This window comes from Cebidichthys violaceus, unplaced genomic scaffold, assembly GCF_023349555.1.
Source record: "Cebidichthys violaceus isolate CVI_PGR_0920_01 unplaced genomic scaffold, fCebVio1.0.p SCAF_45, whole genome shotgun sequence".
Lineage (NCBI taxonomy): Eukaryota > Metazoa > Chordata > Actinopteri > Perciformes > Stichaeidae > Cebidichthys > Cebidichthys violaceus.
In genome coordinates, this window is record NW_027176650.1 from 1777881 (window position 1) to 1792833 (window position 14953).

A 14953-nucleotide genomic window follows, 5' to 3' on the forward strand; every position below is an offset into this window, starting at 1 on the left:
GCATAGCTGGAGCTCCTTGCTGTAATAATATCCTTAGTTAAGGATGTAGCACTCTCAGGCTGAAAATACATCTACGCTCCCTTCTCCTCCCTCCTTCCTCCTCCCTCCTCCCTCCTCCCTCTGCCTTTATTCTCACTTCCTCTTCTTTTCACCACTCCTCTCCCCCGCCCCCCCTCCTCGTGAGCAGAGCTATAAAGCTTAACTAACTGGCAAACGACTGCCTCCTCTTGCTTGCTTATCTGCAGGATAAGCTGGGAGGTTATTTCCACGCTGCACGGCTCATCAACAGTCACAATCTGCAGACCTTCCTTATGCGCCGAAGGGGGAGATGGGGCAATTTGCTGAACTCACCGGCTGCATCTTTTGCCCCTCAAATGCCAAATTTGCACACCGTGATGGGAGAAGTGATTAGATTGTAACACAGACTATGTAGTGAAACGGGACCAGAGCGGCCATCTTATCTTTACCAAGTTGTTTTTAACATTAAACAGAAGAAAAAAGAAGAAATGAATAGTTACCTGTGGGTCAAAACTGGAGCTGGCAATGGAGATAGAGACAGTCTGGAGAGTAGAGGAGGCCAAAAAGCAGAAGTTGTTGGATAAAGTTGACTAAAATGTGATGACTTTTAGACTAAACTAGACTAAAACTAGACTGAAACTATCCTCATAGTCAAAAAATGATTAAAATGTGACTAAATCTAAAGACTTAAGACTAAAATAGCTTCCAAAATAAAACCTGCGTGGAGCAATGCTGCTGGTATGGCTATAAATATATTAAAGTGGAATTACACAGCAAGATCAACTAGAAATGTTGACAGTTTTCAGGACTTTAAATCAGTTTTACTCAGAGCGTTTGAGAGAAAAGTGACTATCCATGAAAATACCAGGGCTTAAAAAATAGAGGAGTTTTGTAGAAGATGTATATTATTTTTAAAAGCAGTGTAGCCTTACGTCAGCCGAGCAAATGTGAGACTACTCAGCAAGACCTGCAGTCGGCCTCTGGCTTGTGTTTGAGAATGCACGGGATGAAAGGATGATGGGGGGGGGGGGGCGACGTGGATGTATTCCAAGCAGTGAGATTGAACGTGAAGCTCAGGCATAAAGTTTGAGTGGCAGCGTCGACGATAGAGAAATTAGCCGTGCCGGGAGAAACGCGCGGCTCAGCAGTTTGAAAAGGTTGACGGCGAATAAGAGAGTCGAGGAGCTGGGGGGGGAGAGGGGGGAGACGAGGAGACGAGGAGACGAGGAGACGAGCTCGCTCTCTCAGGCTGCCTTTTATTTCCCTGACATTTGACAAATTGGTTGGACCGACTCTCAGAAGCGAGCGCATTGATTGTCATGAAGTGCTTGGTGGTATTTGACACCCGGGAGGATGTTAAACACTGAACAGGTCTTTGAACCGGTCACAGTAGGAACAGCACAGGTGTTACTAATGACGTTAACGATGGCTCCATTCTGCCAGCATGAAGATACCAAGACCCTGAAACTGAAGCAGGTGAACTCAACTGTTACTCATCGTATTATTTATACATGTCTTCGGTGACAAAGTCCTCTTGCCTTTATTAAAATCAAAAGGTTTTAATAACCAGAAGTTGTTGTACGGCTTCAGTCGAGCCATTCGTCTCGCATACTTTTAACACTCCGAGGCCTGTGCAGCTAACGCTCTTCTGCTAATGTGACTGAATGAAGCTGACAAATGTGAATTATTGATTCGGTTTGGAACTTAGATCTCACTGAGTGAGTTGCTGAGTTGCATCATTTCATTCAGAAGAATGGAAGAAGTACCTCTTATTAAATACTCTAATCTAAAGAAACAAGATAACCAGTTCTCTACCTTTACTAGTCCATCTTTGTTGTCCTTTGTCCCGAGCTGATATTTCTATTTCTGCTTAAGGGTACTTTGATTGATTCCCCCCCCCCCACCCCACCTGCATTCTGGGAAGACCCCGCCTACTCTGCTTGTGATTGGCTCAGATGCATTGCCTTCTTAGCAGCATGTTTAAAGTTTATTGCTGTGAACAAAGACTGGTGGGAGGTTGCTGGGGTCAAGGACTCGGCTGTGGATGTTTCGAGAAGGAAGGCGTGTTGTTATGCACAATGTCTATATGGATTAAATATAACAACAGCTCTGTTAATGCTTACTTTAATAATCATGTGGCACACACCAACTCCTGCATTAAGCCACAATGTGATGACATTCAAGCAACCCTCCTGCAGTGTTGTTGTCTAGTATTTAGCTGAACCACACATGTTTCAGCATCCATCTTTGGGGCAAGTGAGTACATATAGTATACAGTATACTGTATACAGTACACTGTATACAGTACACAGTATACAGTATATAGTATGCAGTACAAAGGGTGAGAGGACCTCCCTAAGGGCCTCTTCAGTCGGTGCTTCGGGAATCTGACAACAATGGGAAGTCAACAAACTACTGAGCAGCGGAACCAAGCAAGCTGCTCATAATAATAATAATAATAATAATAATAACTTTATTTATACAACACCTTTAAATACAGAGATCACAAAGTAGGAATACAAATATAAATATGTATGTATATATATATATATATATATATATATATATATCCACATATCCATATATACATACACACATACGTACATAGACTTGTGCACATTTGAGCTGAGCATCATGTTTTTTTCTTGAAGACCCCGTAATGAAATATTATTTTCAATATACAGATATTCTATTCATTTGTGTCACATAAGCAGTTTAGCAGAAAGGAAAAAAAAGCATAAGCAGCCCAGTCAGCAGATGTGGAGAAGAGTGAGGCGACGGGTCAGAAGAATCAGCTGACCGGGAGCCGGAGAGTCTCGTTTGGTTTCACATGGAGTCCACCTGGGACAGGAAGGTTAGAACTGTGCAGGAATACTGTTCTATTGATTTACTACTGCATCACATGTTTCCAGTCATTCTAAATCTGAAGGGTAGAATGCAACCGGTGAGCAGGAGTACAAGTAGACGTCACTTTATTGTAAAGGGTCACACGTTTCATAACCACTGCTTTATAATAAACACATTGTGTGTCTTAATTCATCAAAACATCTCTTCTAACAGGACTGTGCATTTCTCAAAAACCATTGAAACGCCACTACAACGCTGTGTGTCAATGGGCTGCATGCACGGGTTATCCTCAGCAAACGTGTTGAATTTTACATGTTATACTCTTCACTTTACATTATTTATTTTGCTGCACTTTTAAGTGAACTGTGTCTGATACTGTTATGAGTTTGTTTCCCTGCTGCATTTGTCTGCAATAGTCTATTTTTACAGGACGCGACAAACTAAATTGCCAAAGAGTTGTGATGCAAAAATACAATTCAAAAAATGATTTATATAGTTTTTGATGAAGTATTTAATGTCAGATATTTTGTGATTTTGGTATTTAGTTTCAGAAATTGTGCTTTAACAATTGCAAAAACTGTGAAACTCACAAACGCATGTTTAACCCGTGGTTTAAAGTTGCATTAACACACTTTGTTTACCTTTCATCATCTGGATGATGCATTGAGATGTTTAATAATTCATCTTCTGTTTTATTCCATGTCGTTCCTCCAAAGTGATTTGTTTTGTGCGTCTTCGTCATCTTTCAGAGCTTCTGTTTTGTCCCTCTCTACTTGGCAGCGTGACTTCACAGATCGTCCTCCGTAATGCATGTGAATAAAAGGCGTGAAATTTCATTTAACCTCTGCGCATTGCCTCTGGGACTGTGGAACTCATTACAAAGCACCGCGTCATGTCGCCAACTCTGACTGAGCAGCCTGGTGCGCTGCTGCCCTCTAGTGTCGAGTAAAGGTACCTATTTTATCTTCACCCATTCATTCAAGACGTATACAGATGATCGAGATATTTCAAAACTAATAAATGTATTACGGACTACATATGATCAAAACACAGACACGTGACAACTTTTCCAAGAAGTGAAAGTTTATTTCAAGCTTCCAAAACATCTACAGGTAAAAAATAAGCTTGTTTCTTTTCCTCCATCATCATCATCATCATCATCATCAGTTGCAGTCTTCTTCACCTACACTAACTTAGACATCAGTTTAAAATGTATCAAAATCTAAAAATTCACTGTTGTATCTGAAAAAACAAGGCAACTGAACACTTGTCTCCTTCCTGCTTTGCAACACTTTTGTTTTTTACTTATTTAGTGGCAAAAAGTGAAAATAATAATAATAATAATAATGTCCATATCTCTGAAAATATACCGTTTGAATTCATTTCCTCAATGAAGCTGAAGGAAGTCGGTATTTTTGTATTTGAAGAACCACTTTCATCTAAAACTGGCATCCCAGTCACCAGATATTATACTGAACCAGTACAGTATGACGTTAAAATAAACAGGACGACGATCACTCAGAGAGCCGCAGAGTTCTTGTGTCCAGGTCCAACGTGTGGCTTGAGTTAAATAAATAGAGGTTCAGTTTGTGTGTTAAAAAGGCACGTGTTAAAAACGTGAGGGGAAAAAGATTAAAGGTTGCCAGTGAGGGCAGAGTCCATGAGGTCGTCGTCTTCATTTCTCATGTACATGGGACTGGGCCGGGACGGACGCTCTGAACCCAGCATGGACAGAGACGAATCTGAAGCGGAGATGGGCGACCGGGACCAACTGTCTGCTTTTATCGGATGAGAGGACGGCCCCATGGACATGGAGGACTTCTTCTTCTCTTTGTCCCGGTCCCGTTCTCGGTCTCTGTCCCGCTCCCGCTCCCTCTCCCTCTCCCTCTCCTTCTGCTTCTTCTTCTCCTTCTTGTGCTTCTTGTGCTTCTCCCCCGAGCTGAGAGGGATGGCGCTCATGTAGTCCTGGTGGGGGAGCGGGCGAGTGGTCTGGTCGTCGTCCGAGCTGGGGCTGTTCTGGTGGGACTTCTCGGCCACCGAGCTGCTGCCCGACTCGCTCTCGCTGTCGTGGTTGAGCGGGGTGTACCCCGGCGAGCGGCTGTGGCTCGGGGAGGAGCGGTCGTGTTTGGGGGTGGAGCCGCTGAAGAGGGGGGAAGCTTTGAGACTAGAAATCTGTGGACGCATGGAGTCGCTGGACCCTTCCCCTGCTTTCTGAAGGGTCACTTTGGCCTTGATGCTTGGCGAGCCGCCGTCAGGTTTGCTAATGATGATTTTGGCCAAGCCGGTTGCACTCCCCCCTCCTGTTTTGGGGTCCATCAGCTTTTTATCCCCACTGTTCCCACCAGAAACAGACACTTTTGCTTTTGCCTCTTTATCAGACTTTTCCCGCTTGTACTCCCCGCTTTGGGAGGACGAGCCGTGCTTGGAAGGGCCCAAGTTTGAAGGTCCACTGCTGGGAACATTTCCATGACCGCCATGACCCCCACCACCACCACCACCACCACCACCAGGAGGAGCAGATCCCGAACCAGTTCCCCCTGCTGGTGGCCCTACCTCACAACCATCCTCCCCCACTCCCCCTCCACCTACACTCTTCAGTTTGTCTATGACTGCCGTAAGAGAAGGTTTCTTGTTTCGACTGGGAGACTTCCCTTTGGCATTGGGGTTGTTTGCATTGTTCTGACCAGCCCCTCCTCCTCCTCCTCCTCCTCCTCCACCACCACTACCACCACTACTTCCTCCACCTCCTCCCCCTCCTCCACTGCCTACACTTCCACTTCCTCCGCCTGCCCCTCCTCCTCCCCCTCCACTTCCACCTCCACCATACTGAGATTGGGAGCCTCCTGAAAAGGCCATGGAGCCAGAGGACGAGCTCGAGGATGACGAGGAGGACATGGAACCAGAAGAACTCCCACCCATTGGCTTCTGGGAGCTCATGCCTCCCCCAGAAGACTTGGACCCTCCAGAACTACCACCTCCCGAGCCCATTGGCGATTTGGCCTTGGAAGAAGGAGGTGTTCCTGGAACCTGGGACTGCTGCATTTTCATAGGCGAGGACAATTTGTCACCAGAGCTACTGGAGCGGGAGTGAGAAGGGGAGATGTTGGGCTTTATGTTGGGATTCATAAGAGACCCAGGAGGCTTACCCCCCTGAGGCTTCATTTTACTACCGCTTCCAATTCCACTACCGCTACCTCCAGGCCCGGCCAGCCCATGTTTGGTGATTGGGGAGGATCCTGGTTTGCCAACACCCATTCCTTGAGAGGAGCCTTTAGACTGGGATGACCCACCTCCACTTCCTATTCCTGTGGTTCCTGGCTTGGAGCTGTTGCCCTGTGTCGAGGAGCCTTCCTTGGACTTGATCTTTCCAGATGAGGATGTGTGAGAATGATGACTTTTGCTGCTGCTGGTTCCCCCTGCTCCACCCGTGCTGCTTGTGGCCGAGCTGCTGGAGGTGTATCCACTATGGGATGATGTTTTCCCCCCAGTTATGGTCCCTTTTGCGATCTGAATAGTGATTTTGGGAATTGGAGGTGTGGCACCACCGGGAGGGGTTTGCGAGCGTCCAGAACTACCGGGAGACTTGGAGCCTCCTCCACTTATACTTCCCCCAGAGCCTGAACCACCACTAGGAGGCGTGTACGGCCGTCCCCCTGAGCTGTGTGAGGGGGACTTCCCATCGGGGTCCAGCTTTTTGCGTTTGGGAGGCTTTTCTTTAGACTTTCCCTCACTTGATGGGGTCCTACTACGTTTGACCTGTTTGCCCTCCGTTGAACTGCTCCCCATCCCCATTCCCATCCCAGAGCCGCTCCCTCCGCTACCCCCATTTTCATCTTTTGGTCGCATGAGTCCCTGTTGCTGTTTAATTTTGGGTTCTGCACTTTTAAAGTCAGCGCATGCCGCTGCGAGGCCCATAATCAGGGGGCTCTGGGACCCTCCGCCGTGCGTGTCTCCCAAATCCGGAGCTTGCCCCAGAAGCGGTTTACCACCGCCACTGTTGCCGCCAAAAACAATCCCCATATCAAAAGGGTCCTTCATCGATGGCTCTGGAGTGCTCTGACCATGTGGAGTTGGATTCTGAGGCGTTCCTGATGGGGTGTTCTGCTGGCTACTTCCCCCAAAACCCTTGACCAGGTCCATGTCTCCATCTGCGCTTGGAGAGCTGTCATCAAAGTAGTTCTGGGGGAAGCCATGGCCTGATGTCAAGAGGTCGGGGTTGAAGTCAGCAGCATCTGGGAAGAAGTTGGTGGAGGAAGAGTCGCTGGTGGGTGTGGCAGCAGTTGCGGCCGCCTCGGCAATCAGGTCAGCGGCATCGGTAAAAGGATTTTCATTGCTGTTGGTGTTAAAGATGTCTGCGGAGTCAAACACTGCGCTGCCCTGACCTGAGCTGGAGGAGTCCCGGATGGGGGTACCTAGAGGGCCTCCATCCTCCCCACCATTGCCCATTGGGTGCTGCCCATGGCTCCCAATGCTGCCTTTGCCCGTCTGCTCGGGCAAATCCGACAAGATTTCTGTGATATCAGGCCCGATGCTATCGGAGCTAGACAGGCGGACCATGCGAGGCGGTACAGCACCCGGTGGTTGCTGTTGCTGAGACTGGACGTGAGACTGCGAATATGGCATGCTGGGACCGGAGGGTGGAGTCCCACATTGGCTAGGTGCTGGAGTGATGCTGTGGGGGGTGTCTAGGCCATCGCCGGTCAGGTTAACGTCAAAGATAGAATTTTGAGTTGCGTCCACGTCCATAGAGAGGAGCTCACGGTGGAAGTCGTCCTCATGCGATACTTGATGGTGCGGCATCGAAGATCCCTGTTGCGATTTCATGCCTAAACCGCCAACTCCACCGCCTGCGGCAGTTCCAGGCATCATGCCACCCTTTTCCGTCCCTCGTGGGCGCTTCTTCTTCCCTTTCGTGCCGCTTCCAGGGCAGGTTCCGCTCATGCTTTCAGTCCGCGGAGAGCCAGATGAAGAATTCTGCCTTTCTAATGGACTAGAACTGTACAACGCGGCGAAATCCTGCGAGGGGTTGTCTTTCAACAAGTTCATCAACATGGGATGATTCTTGGTGTTGCTGGCAGGGGACGATGTTGGGGGTGGAGTTTGGTGGGGTGGCGGTGCATTCTGGGAGCTGGGGCTAGAGCCCACGCTTCCAGTTATCTGCAACAGACTGGTCAGTATGGGATTCTGTGTGACTTTGTTGAAGTCGTCTACGTGGCCTTGACCAGGCTGTTGTTGCTGCTGCGACTGTTGCTGGCCAGTCGCCCCTCCTTGGGTTAGGCACTCTCCTCCTTGGGCTTGCCTCTCTGTTCGGGAAACCCCAAAAAGAGAATTAATTGGACCTCCAAAATTAGGTCCCCCAGGTGGTCCTGCTCCGGTGGGTGTGTGTTCCCCTGCGAGCCCAGGCAGTCCCATAGGGTTAGTTCCGTCGCCTGTTGCCATGTTGTAGGTGGGACTACCGGAGGGTGGCAGGTTGTTCTTCACCATGATCTCGACAGTTTGTGCAATTAACGAAAGGGCTGGAGTGTCCGCCTGGATTGTCTCTGCTTTCCGTCGAATGGCCCGCATGGTTACAGGGATGGACATGCATCTACAAGAGGACAGGAAACAATTACCGTAAAGAAAAATAAATGTATACTATCAACATTTATGCATTCAGGAGGAAGTTACAAACTCACCGCTGGACCACTTTGGTGATGAATTCATCAGTGCAGATCAGAGCATCTGACAGTCCCTTATACAACTTGCAGGATACTTGTCTGGAGTCAATCACCTCCATCACCACTAGAGGAAGAAGGTCAGACTCAGATAAGCAAAAAAAAAAAACCTGACATAACAGATTAATTTCACCCTGTTGATATTTATAAAGTGATATCAACATTATGCTGGAGTGTTGCTCACCACAAACTAACGACTCATTGACCGGATGCTGGAAAGAGACGCTGAAACTTGAGTCGGTAAGAGGACACACTTCAAACTGCAGCAGGCCTGCACTGTCTGAGGAAACGGCAGCAAAAATGCTTCACTCATTAAATGTGTTTTGACACATCAGACACAATAAACAGTGCATGTTGCTGATTGACCAAACACAGCATACATAATTGGGGCAAACGCTCACCTTCTTTGATGGAAGTTCGTTTCACACAGCTGCCAACCAAGGTGTTATAGGCTGCCTGGTGCCGGATGATATCCAACAAGAGTGGCACTTGTGCCGGGTGGCGGAAAGGGATCTTGGACACCAGCGTTCCTTGAAGAGAACGACCGTCTTGCACCGGGGCATCGCCGTTCAGGAAGTAACAGTGCTGCTGATCTGGCAACACCTGTTAGAAAGCAAAGAAAGACGTTGATTTCTGTGGATTAGCGATCTAAAATCTGGTGTATTGGCTGTCTCTATATATTTACTTAATCAATGTTCTCTTCAACAAACTATAGACCGTGAATGTAGCTGTTGTTCATGAGCAGCACAGCGCCGTCTAAAACTACCATTAATTTACAAGAATGACAAGAAATTGCATTTCACGAAACTTGTGTTTTCCACGAGTATGTACTCAAGATGGCAGAAGGAAGTAGCGATGACGTCTATCAGAACACATCAAACTAGATTTACCGCTATTATTAATACTATTAATGGGGTGTGTGTGTGTGTGTGTGTGTGTGTGTGTGTGTGTGTGTGTGTGTGTGTGTGTGGCGGTATTGCGCGTGTCTGCTCACCGAGTAGAAGTGCATGTTGTGCGAGGGCGGCGGCGTGGAGCTGCCCTCCTCCAGTAGCTGCCGTTGGCTCTGGACAACTAACTGGTAGAGAGGCGAGAGGCTGGGGGAGCTGTCAAACACCGGGATTGCTGTGGAGAAAAAAAAAAAATGGAGAGCTTTGAAATCCAAATGACCAACCCCAAAAAGACGAGCATTGTGCTTAAAGTGCATGACTTAAAAATACGCACAAGTAGCATTTCCAAGCCTCTGAATGAAGGACAGCGAGAAAGGCATGGGGCGGTTCATCTTGAGGAAGAAACAAGCCGGCAGGTCCACACAGTTGGAGTTGGTCACCGTGGAAAAGGACGGCGTCCTAAAAACACACCAAAGACGCAAAAAGCGCGCCATTAACTCTTTGAAGCATTTAGAGGTTCGCTCGTTGCAGGACTTCACAAGTTCTCTGATAAACGGGAGGTACACGTTCTCACCCCTTGTTGTCAACTGGGTGGGATCCAGTGATGAGTGGGGCGATTGGAAGCTTGTAGACAGCTGAGGTTCCCTCAATTGTCACAGAAACACTGACGCCCAGAGAGCGTGGAACTGCAACGATTACCCAAGAGACAAGACAAGGAGACAATCAACAGAGGACGGACACACACACACACACACACATACACACACACACACACACACACACACACACACACACACACACAAATAGTTCTGATTCTTAAGCAAACCACGTGGCTATTGGCTGACTTCACCCACTCCCTCTGTGCACTTACCATTGCCGTCCGGCGAGTTGAGCTGCGGGCTCGGCCCCTCCTCAAATATGTCGTAAGGGGACAGGTAACACTGAAGAGATACAAGATGGCCGCCGCTCCTGGCCGTTAGCAAACCGACGCCGCCGTGAAGAATAGTCTCCACTGCGTTGGCATTGGTAGCTAACCTAGAAAAACGCATCAATCAAAAGTTATTGCGTTACAAAAAAAAAAAAAAAAGATGCTCAAATTAGGCTTTTTGCTAGTTAAGAATATATTGAATATATACTGTATATTGAATATGCTAAACACCGGTAGCCCAAATACACTAAGGATGATGTAGAAGGGAACACAAACTTACCTAAACATGTGCATCATCTTGGTGAGATCAAGCTCCAACGACTGCAGCGCTATATACATCTTGGTTTTCAGTTTACTGAGGCACAGAAACAAATCAAGAGAATTAGATACAATAACAATCATAGAGCATATGTCTCTTATAAAGCCTAAAAGTCGACTTACTTGTCCCCAGGGAGCTTGTATAGTTCGACAAGTCCCTTCAGATGTTTGGAGAACTCTTCAAAGTTCTTCTCCCTGATGAGACGCAGGAGAGGAGGAGGAGGTTTTTAAGACAGCTTTCAGAAAAATACAAAGCAGCTCTCTGCATCACGCCAAGAAAAGCCTGCAGTGCAGCGTACGGTTTCTACTCACCTCAGATGCTGAATCAGCTCAGGACAACTCTGTGATCAACAAATGAAGAAAGGACAATGTCTTCACCAAAGGTGCATGACAGGAATTCAATCGTAACACGCAAGTATGACATTTATAATCATCTATGGAGCCATATGGAAGCTACAGTGAACTGACCGTAGGGTTTTCTCCCTGATGAGCCACCTTGACATCCACTAGCTGGCCATTGGCGTCCAGCTGCACCTCCACGTAAAACATGTCTGATGTGATGTAACACTCTGTCCCTGATGGGCTGAGGTGAGAGCCAAGCCTGCTCAGAGAAGACAAAAAGAGAGAGAGAGAGAGAGATACAGAGAGACAGAGAGAGATATAGAGAGATAGAGAGACAGACAGAGAAAGAGAGAGAGAGACAGAGAGAGAGAGAGAGAGAGAGAGAGAGAGAGAGAGACACAGATAGAGAGACACACAGAGAAAGTGAGAGAGAGAGACAGAGAAAGACAGAGAGAGACACAGATAGAGACAGAGAGAGACACAGATAGAGAGAGAGAGAGAGACAGAGAGAGAGAGACAGAGAGAGAAAGTGAGAGAGAGAGAGAGAGAGAGAGAGAGAGAGAGAGAGAGAGATAATAGTTTTAACTTAAGGCAATTTTGAAAATGGCTTTAGTCTTTAGTAATCATTCTTGCTGACTGAGCCTACAATGGGCAGTTATAAGGAAGACAGTACAATGACAACAACCTACAATCAGCCTAAGTGTGCTGCACTCGGCAAAAGGGGGAAAGAACTCACATGTTTTGCCGAGCGATGGATTCTAGACGATCCGTCATCGAGGGCAGAGACGAAACTGAAAAAGAAGGAAAGGAAGAACAGGGAACTCTTCACATCATATAAAGCAACTATGTCAAATAAAAGTGTTGCCTTATGTTCCTGCTGTCTATAGACACAAGAGACACTTGTGTCTCCTTGTCTAATGATGGAGAGTGACAGCTCTCCCTCGTGTTTTCTGTCCTTTGAGTGGACAGTCTCACCTTTCAGCGCTCTCTGCAGGGTCTCCAAGCAGGTGAGCAGGAGCTGGTGACCTGTAGCGTTCATCACACCGCGTTTCTCCTGTGGGACACAGAGCGCAGATAAACAGAGGAATTAGATACAACACAGCTGAGAAATCAACCAGATCCGATGTTCAAGTTTTCACCGGCTTAGTCAGCATCATACCGTAGGTCTGGGATTTAAATGCCACGAAAGTTTCACAGGCCCAGTAGGGAAGTTAATAAAGCCTTTTTGTCCAATTAGGTGATTAATTGCTACAAATGCATGTTGAGCAGTGTTGGTAGTGAGTCTCTCTTGTGGGTACTGATTGTCAAATACACTTTTCAAAGTTGCGATTTGGACACTATATATATATATATATATATATATATATATATATATATATATATATATATATATATATATATATATGTGCATGGTCTTTAAATTCAAATGCAATTAATCACACATAAAGGAACATAAATGATGCACTATTTTTAGCGCTGGGAAAGTGTTCCCCACTTGTTTGTGACCTACCTACCCCCTATGATGAAGCTAAATCAGTCCCCAGTCATTGTAATCTGATTGAACTCTTACATGAGAGACAATGACTCTCACTAAGCTTTCTTGGGATCTGAGAGGAATATAACGACTGGTTCCAGACCTCCAAGATAATCTTCACTATCGATACCTAGTTTAAAGATTGTGCTTTTTGAATTCAAGCTAATTATTTAGCTCCATCTCACCATTGCCTGACGCACAACCTTGCAGGTCTCCTGCCACGGCCGTGACGCGTTGTGTTTGGCGTGAAGCTTCTCCAGCAGAGCGGCCATCCGACTCTGCTTCTCCGACTCTGAAACAGATGCAAGAGAGCCGTTAAAACTAAAAAAAAAGAAAAAAGGAGGTATTCAACAGCTCCATCACTCTGATTCCATCTCCTCTGAGCAGCGAAGATCTAATTAGACTTTAACAACATAACTGTAACTGAGTGACAGCCATTCTTCATCCATATATTCCACTACACACTCAGTTTATTAGGTATGTTGAACAGTAAAACCGTCATGAAGGGAGGATTTACTGCAGGACTGTTGCATTAGACCGTGTTAGTTTTAGCTAATTGTATCTTACAAACTGGCGACTAAGTGTTTACTGCTTATTTATTATAATTTATGACAATAGAATATGGTCAACGTAACAATGGAACTGTGAGCGTGAATCCCTGCTTCTGTTTAGGTAGTGAGTAAAGTACATTAAGGCCATCTATGATAAGCTAATGTGTTCAGTGTGTGAGAGCTCCAGAGTTCCCCACAACAGGTGAGATTCCCATCAATGGGACTTATCATCAGTTCAACCCGAATAAACAACACGCGACATATCGATCGAGTCACATGACATCCCGACAAAACTATCAAAGCATCGGGAACCCTCGCGCCTGTCAGTCCGGACAAAAAAGACGACGACGGTGTCAACGAATACGAGCCTAATGTGTTGTTGTTGTTGTTGTTGGCTGTCATAACGGGCTACTGCGGCTCGATCGGTCGTATTGGGTCGCTTGAGGTGCGGTGACGTTTGCGTTATCGTTCAGCACTACCAGTCAAAATAAGGACTTGTCAATAGATTCCTTTAGGAGACCTCTGTTAGTCCCTAGTGTATCCATAAAAGTTGGTGTTAGCTAGCTAATCGCTCACTCCGAGAAGCTAACTGCTAACGTTACTTTACCAAACATGACACCCTGTCCAGTGCCACCAACTAGTGCTTCACCATCCATATCTTTGTAAAGTACGCAGAGAGCTGTAACTTCACACATATGTCCAAAAAAAAAAAAAGCAACGTTAACGTTAAATAGGCTAAGTTAGCCGTTAGCTTGAGTCGCCAAGATCATCCTGATAACACAAATCAGTCCGCCGGGGCAGAATTAAAGGTTCGCGGTCCTACCCGTTACATCTTCGGGTTTGATCCGATCGCCATGGATCTGATTCCCTCCTTGCTGAACCGAGATAGAAGGCTCTCTCGCGGGGCTACCGCTCTGCATAGAAACACCAGGCCCCGCCGCCATTGTTGCCCCACTATCCGTTTCAGTTTCCCCGACCAGCGTCCCCACCCGGGCTTCCGTACTGTACCACACTCGGCTTTTCTCTGTCTTGTTTTGTTTTTTTCATTTTAAACTTCAGTCCCAGTGGTTGACTTTGTCGTTGGATTCAGAATTATATGGGTTTTTTCGTATTTATCTATGTTGTTATCTTGCCCATATGTCTTTCCTTAAATAAAACATTAGTTGTCTTTGCCCCTATATTCTTAAATAAAACATAGGGGCACGTTTTTAAATTGGCAATTAAGTGTTTCCGTCATACAGTGTAAGGTTTCAACAATTATTTCTGATTATGCATCAATGTAATTTAAGGAGACAAGTGCCTTTGCCTTTATTCCTTCAAAACCCAAATCGAATCCGTCGACTTGACAGCCTGCTTAAAATGAAAGGCAATGATCTGATGGAGACTCCAGATGGCGTACAATCGCCACGAGGAAACGATTCATGATTTGCCAAGAGCAACTAGCCGCCAAAATCCAAAGGAAGGTTGAAATATTCATGTTAATCGACTTCAGAAGCAGAATAATGCAGAGACTTAACATGATGATTGCTTTTTTTTTTCTCCTGCAATTTCTACTTTTTGTATAACCTCATCTATAATGCGGTCGCAACGAAAGCAATGGATAATTAAGCAGCAGATAAAGAAATTTAAAACAGCAAAAATAAAAAAAGCAGCCATGCACAGGCAACCGCATGCACATACGTGCACACACCTGAGCCTATTGTACAGCTGAGCCTGTGGCAATGAGTGCTCTCTGGGGAGGATTTTCCCACCAACCATTATGACCTGCCTGAGAGAGGGAGCAGGAGTGTGTTCATGAATACATGCGCATTTGT

At 46.3% G+C, this 14953-nt stretch overlaps 1 protein-coding gene across 1 annotated transcript; it reads right to left on the reverse strand.

Annotated features, from left to right (window-relative positions):
* Nucleotides 1-3927: 3927 nt before the first annotated feature.
* On the reverse strand, nt 3928-14105 carry med1 (mediator complex subunit 1). Its single transcript, XM_068729237.1, has 16 exons — nt 13963-14105; nt 12774-12880; nt 12030-12108; nt 11791-11845; nt 11181-11313; nt 11025-11053; nt 10836-10907; nt 10675-10749; nt 10338-10501; nt 10041-10152; nt 9801-9925; nt 9574-9701; nt 8981-9182; nt 8764-8859; nt 8541-8646; nt 3928-8452 (listed from the first exon to the last, which is right to left on the reverse strand). Exons 1-16 carry the CDS (start codon nt 14081-14083, stop codon nt 4498-4500), a joined length of 5559 nt encoding a protein of 1852 aa, XP_068585338.1. The 5' UTR covers nt 14084-14105; the 3' UTR covers nt 3928-4497.
* Nucleotides 14106-14953: the final 848 nt, after the last annotated feature.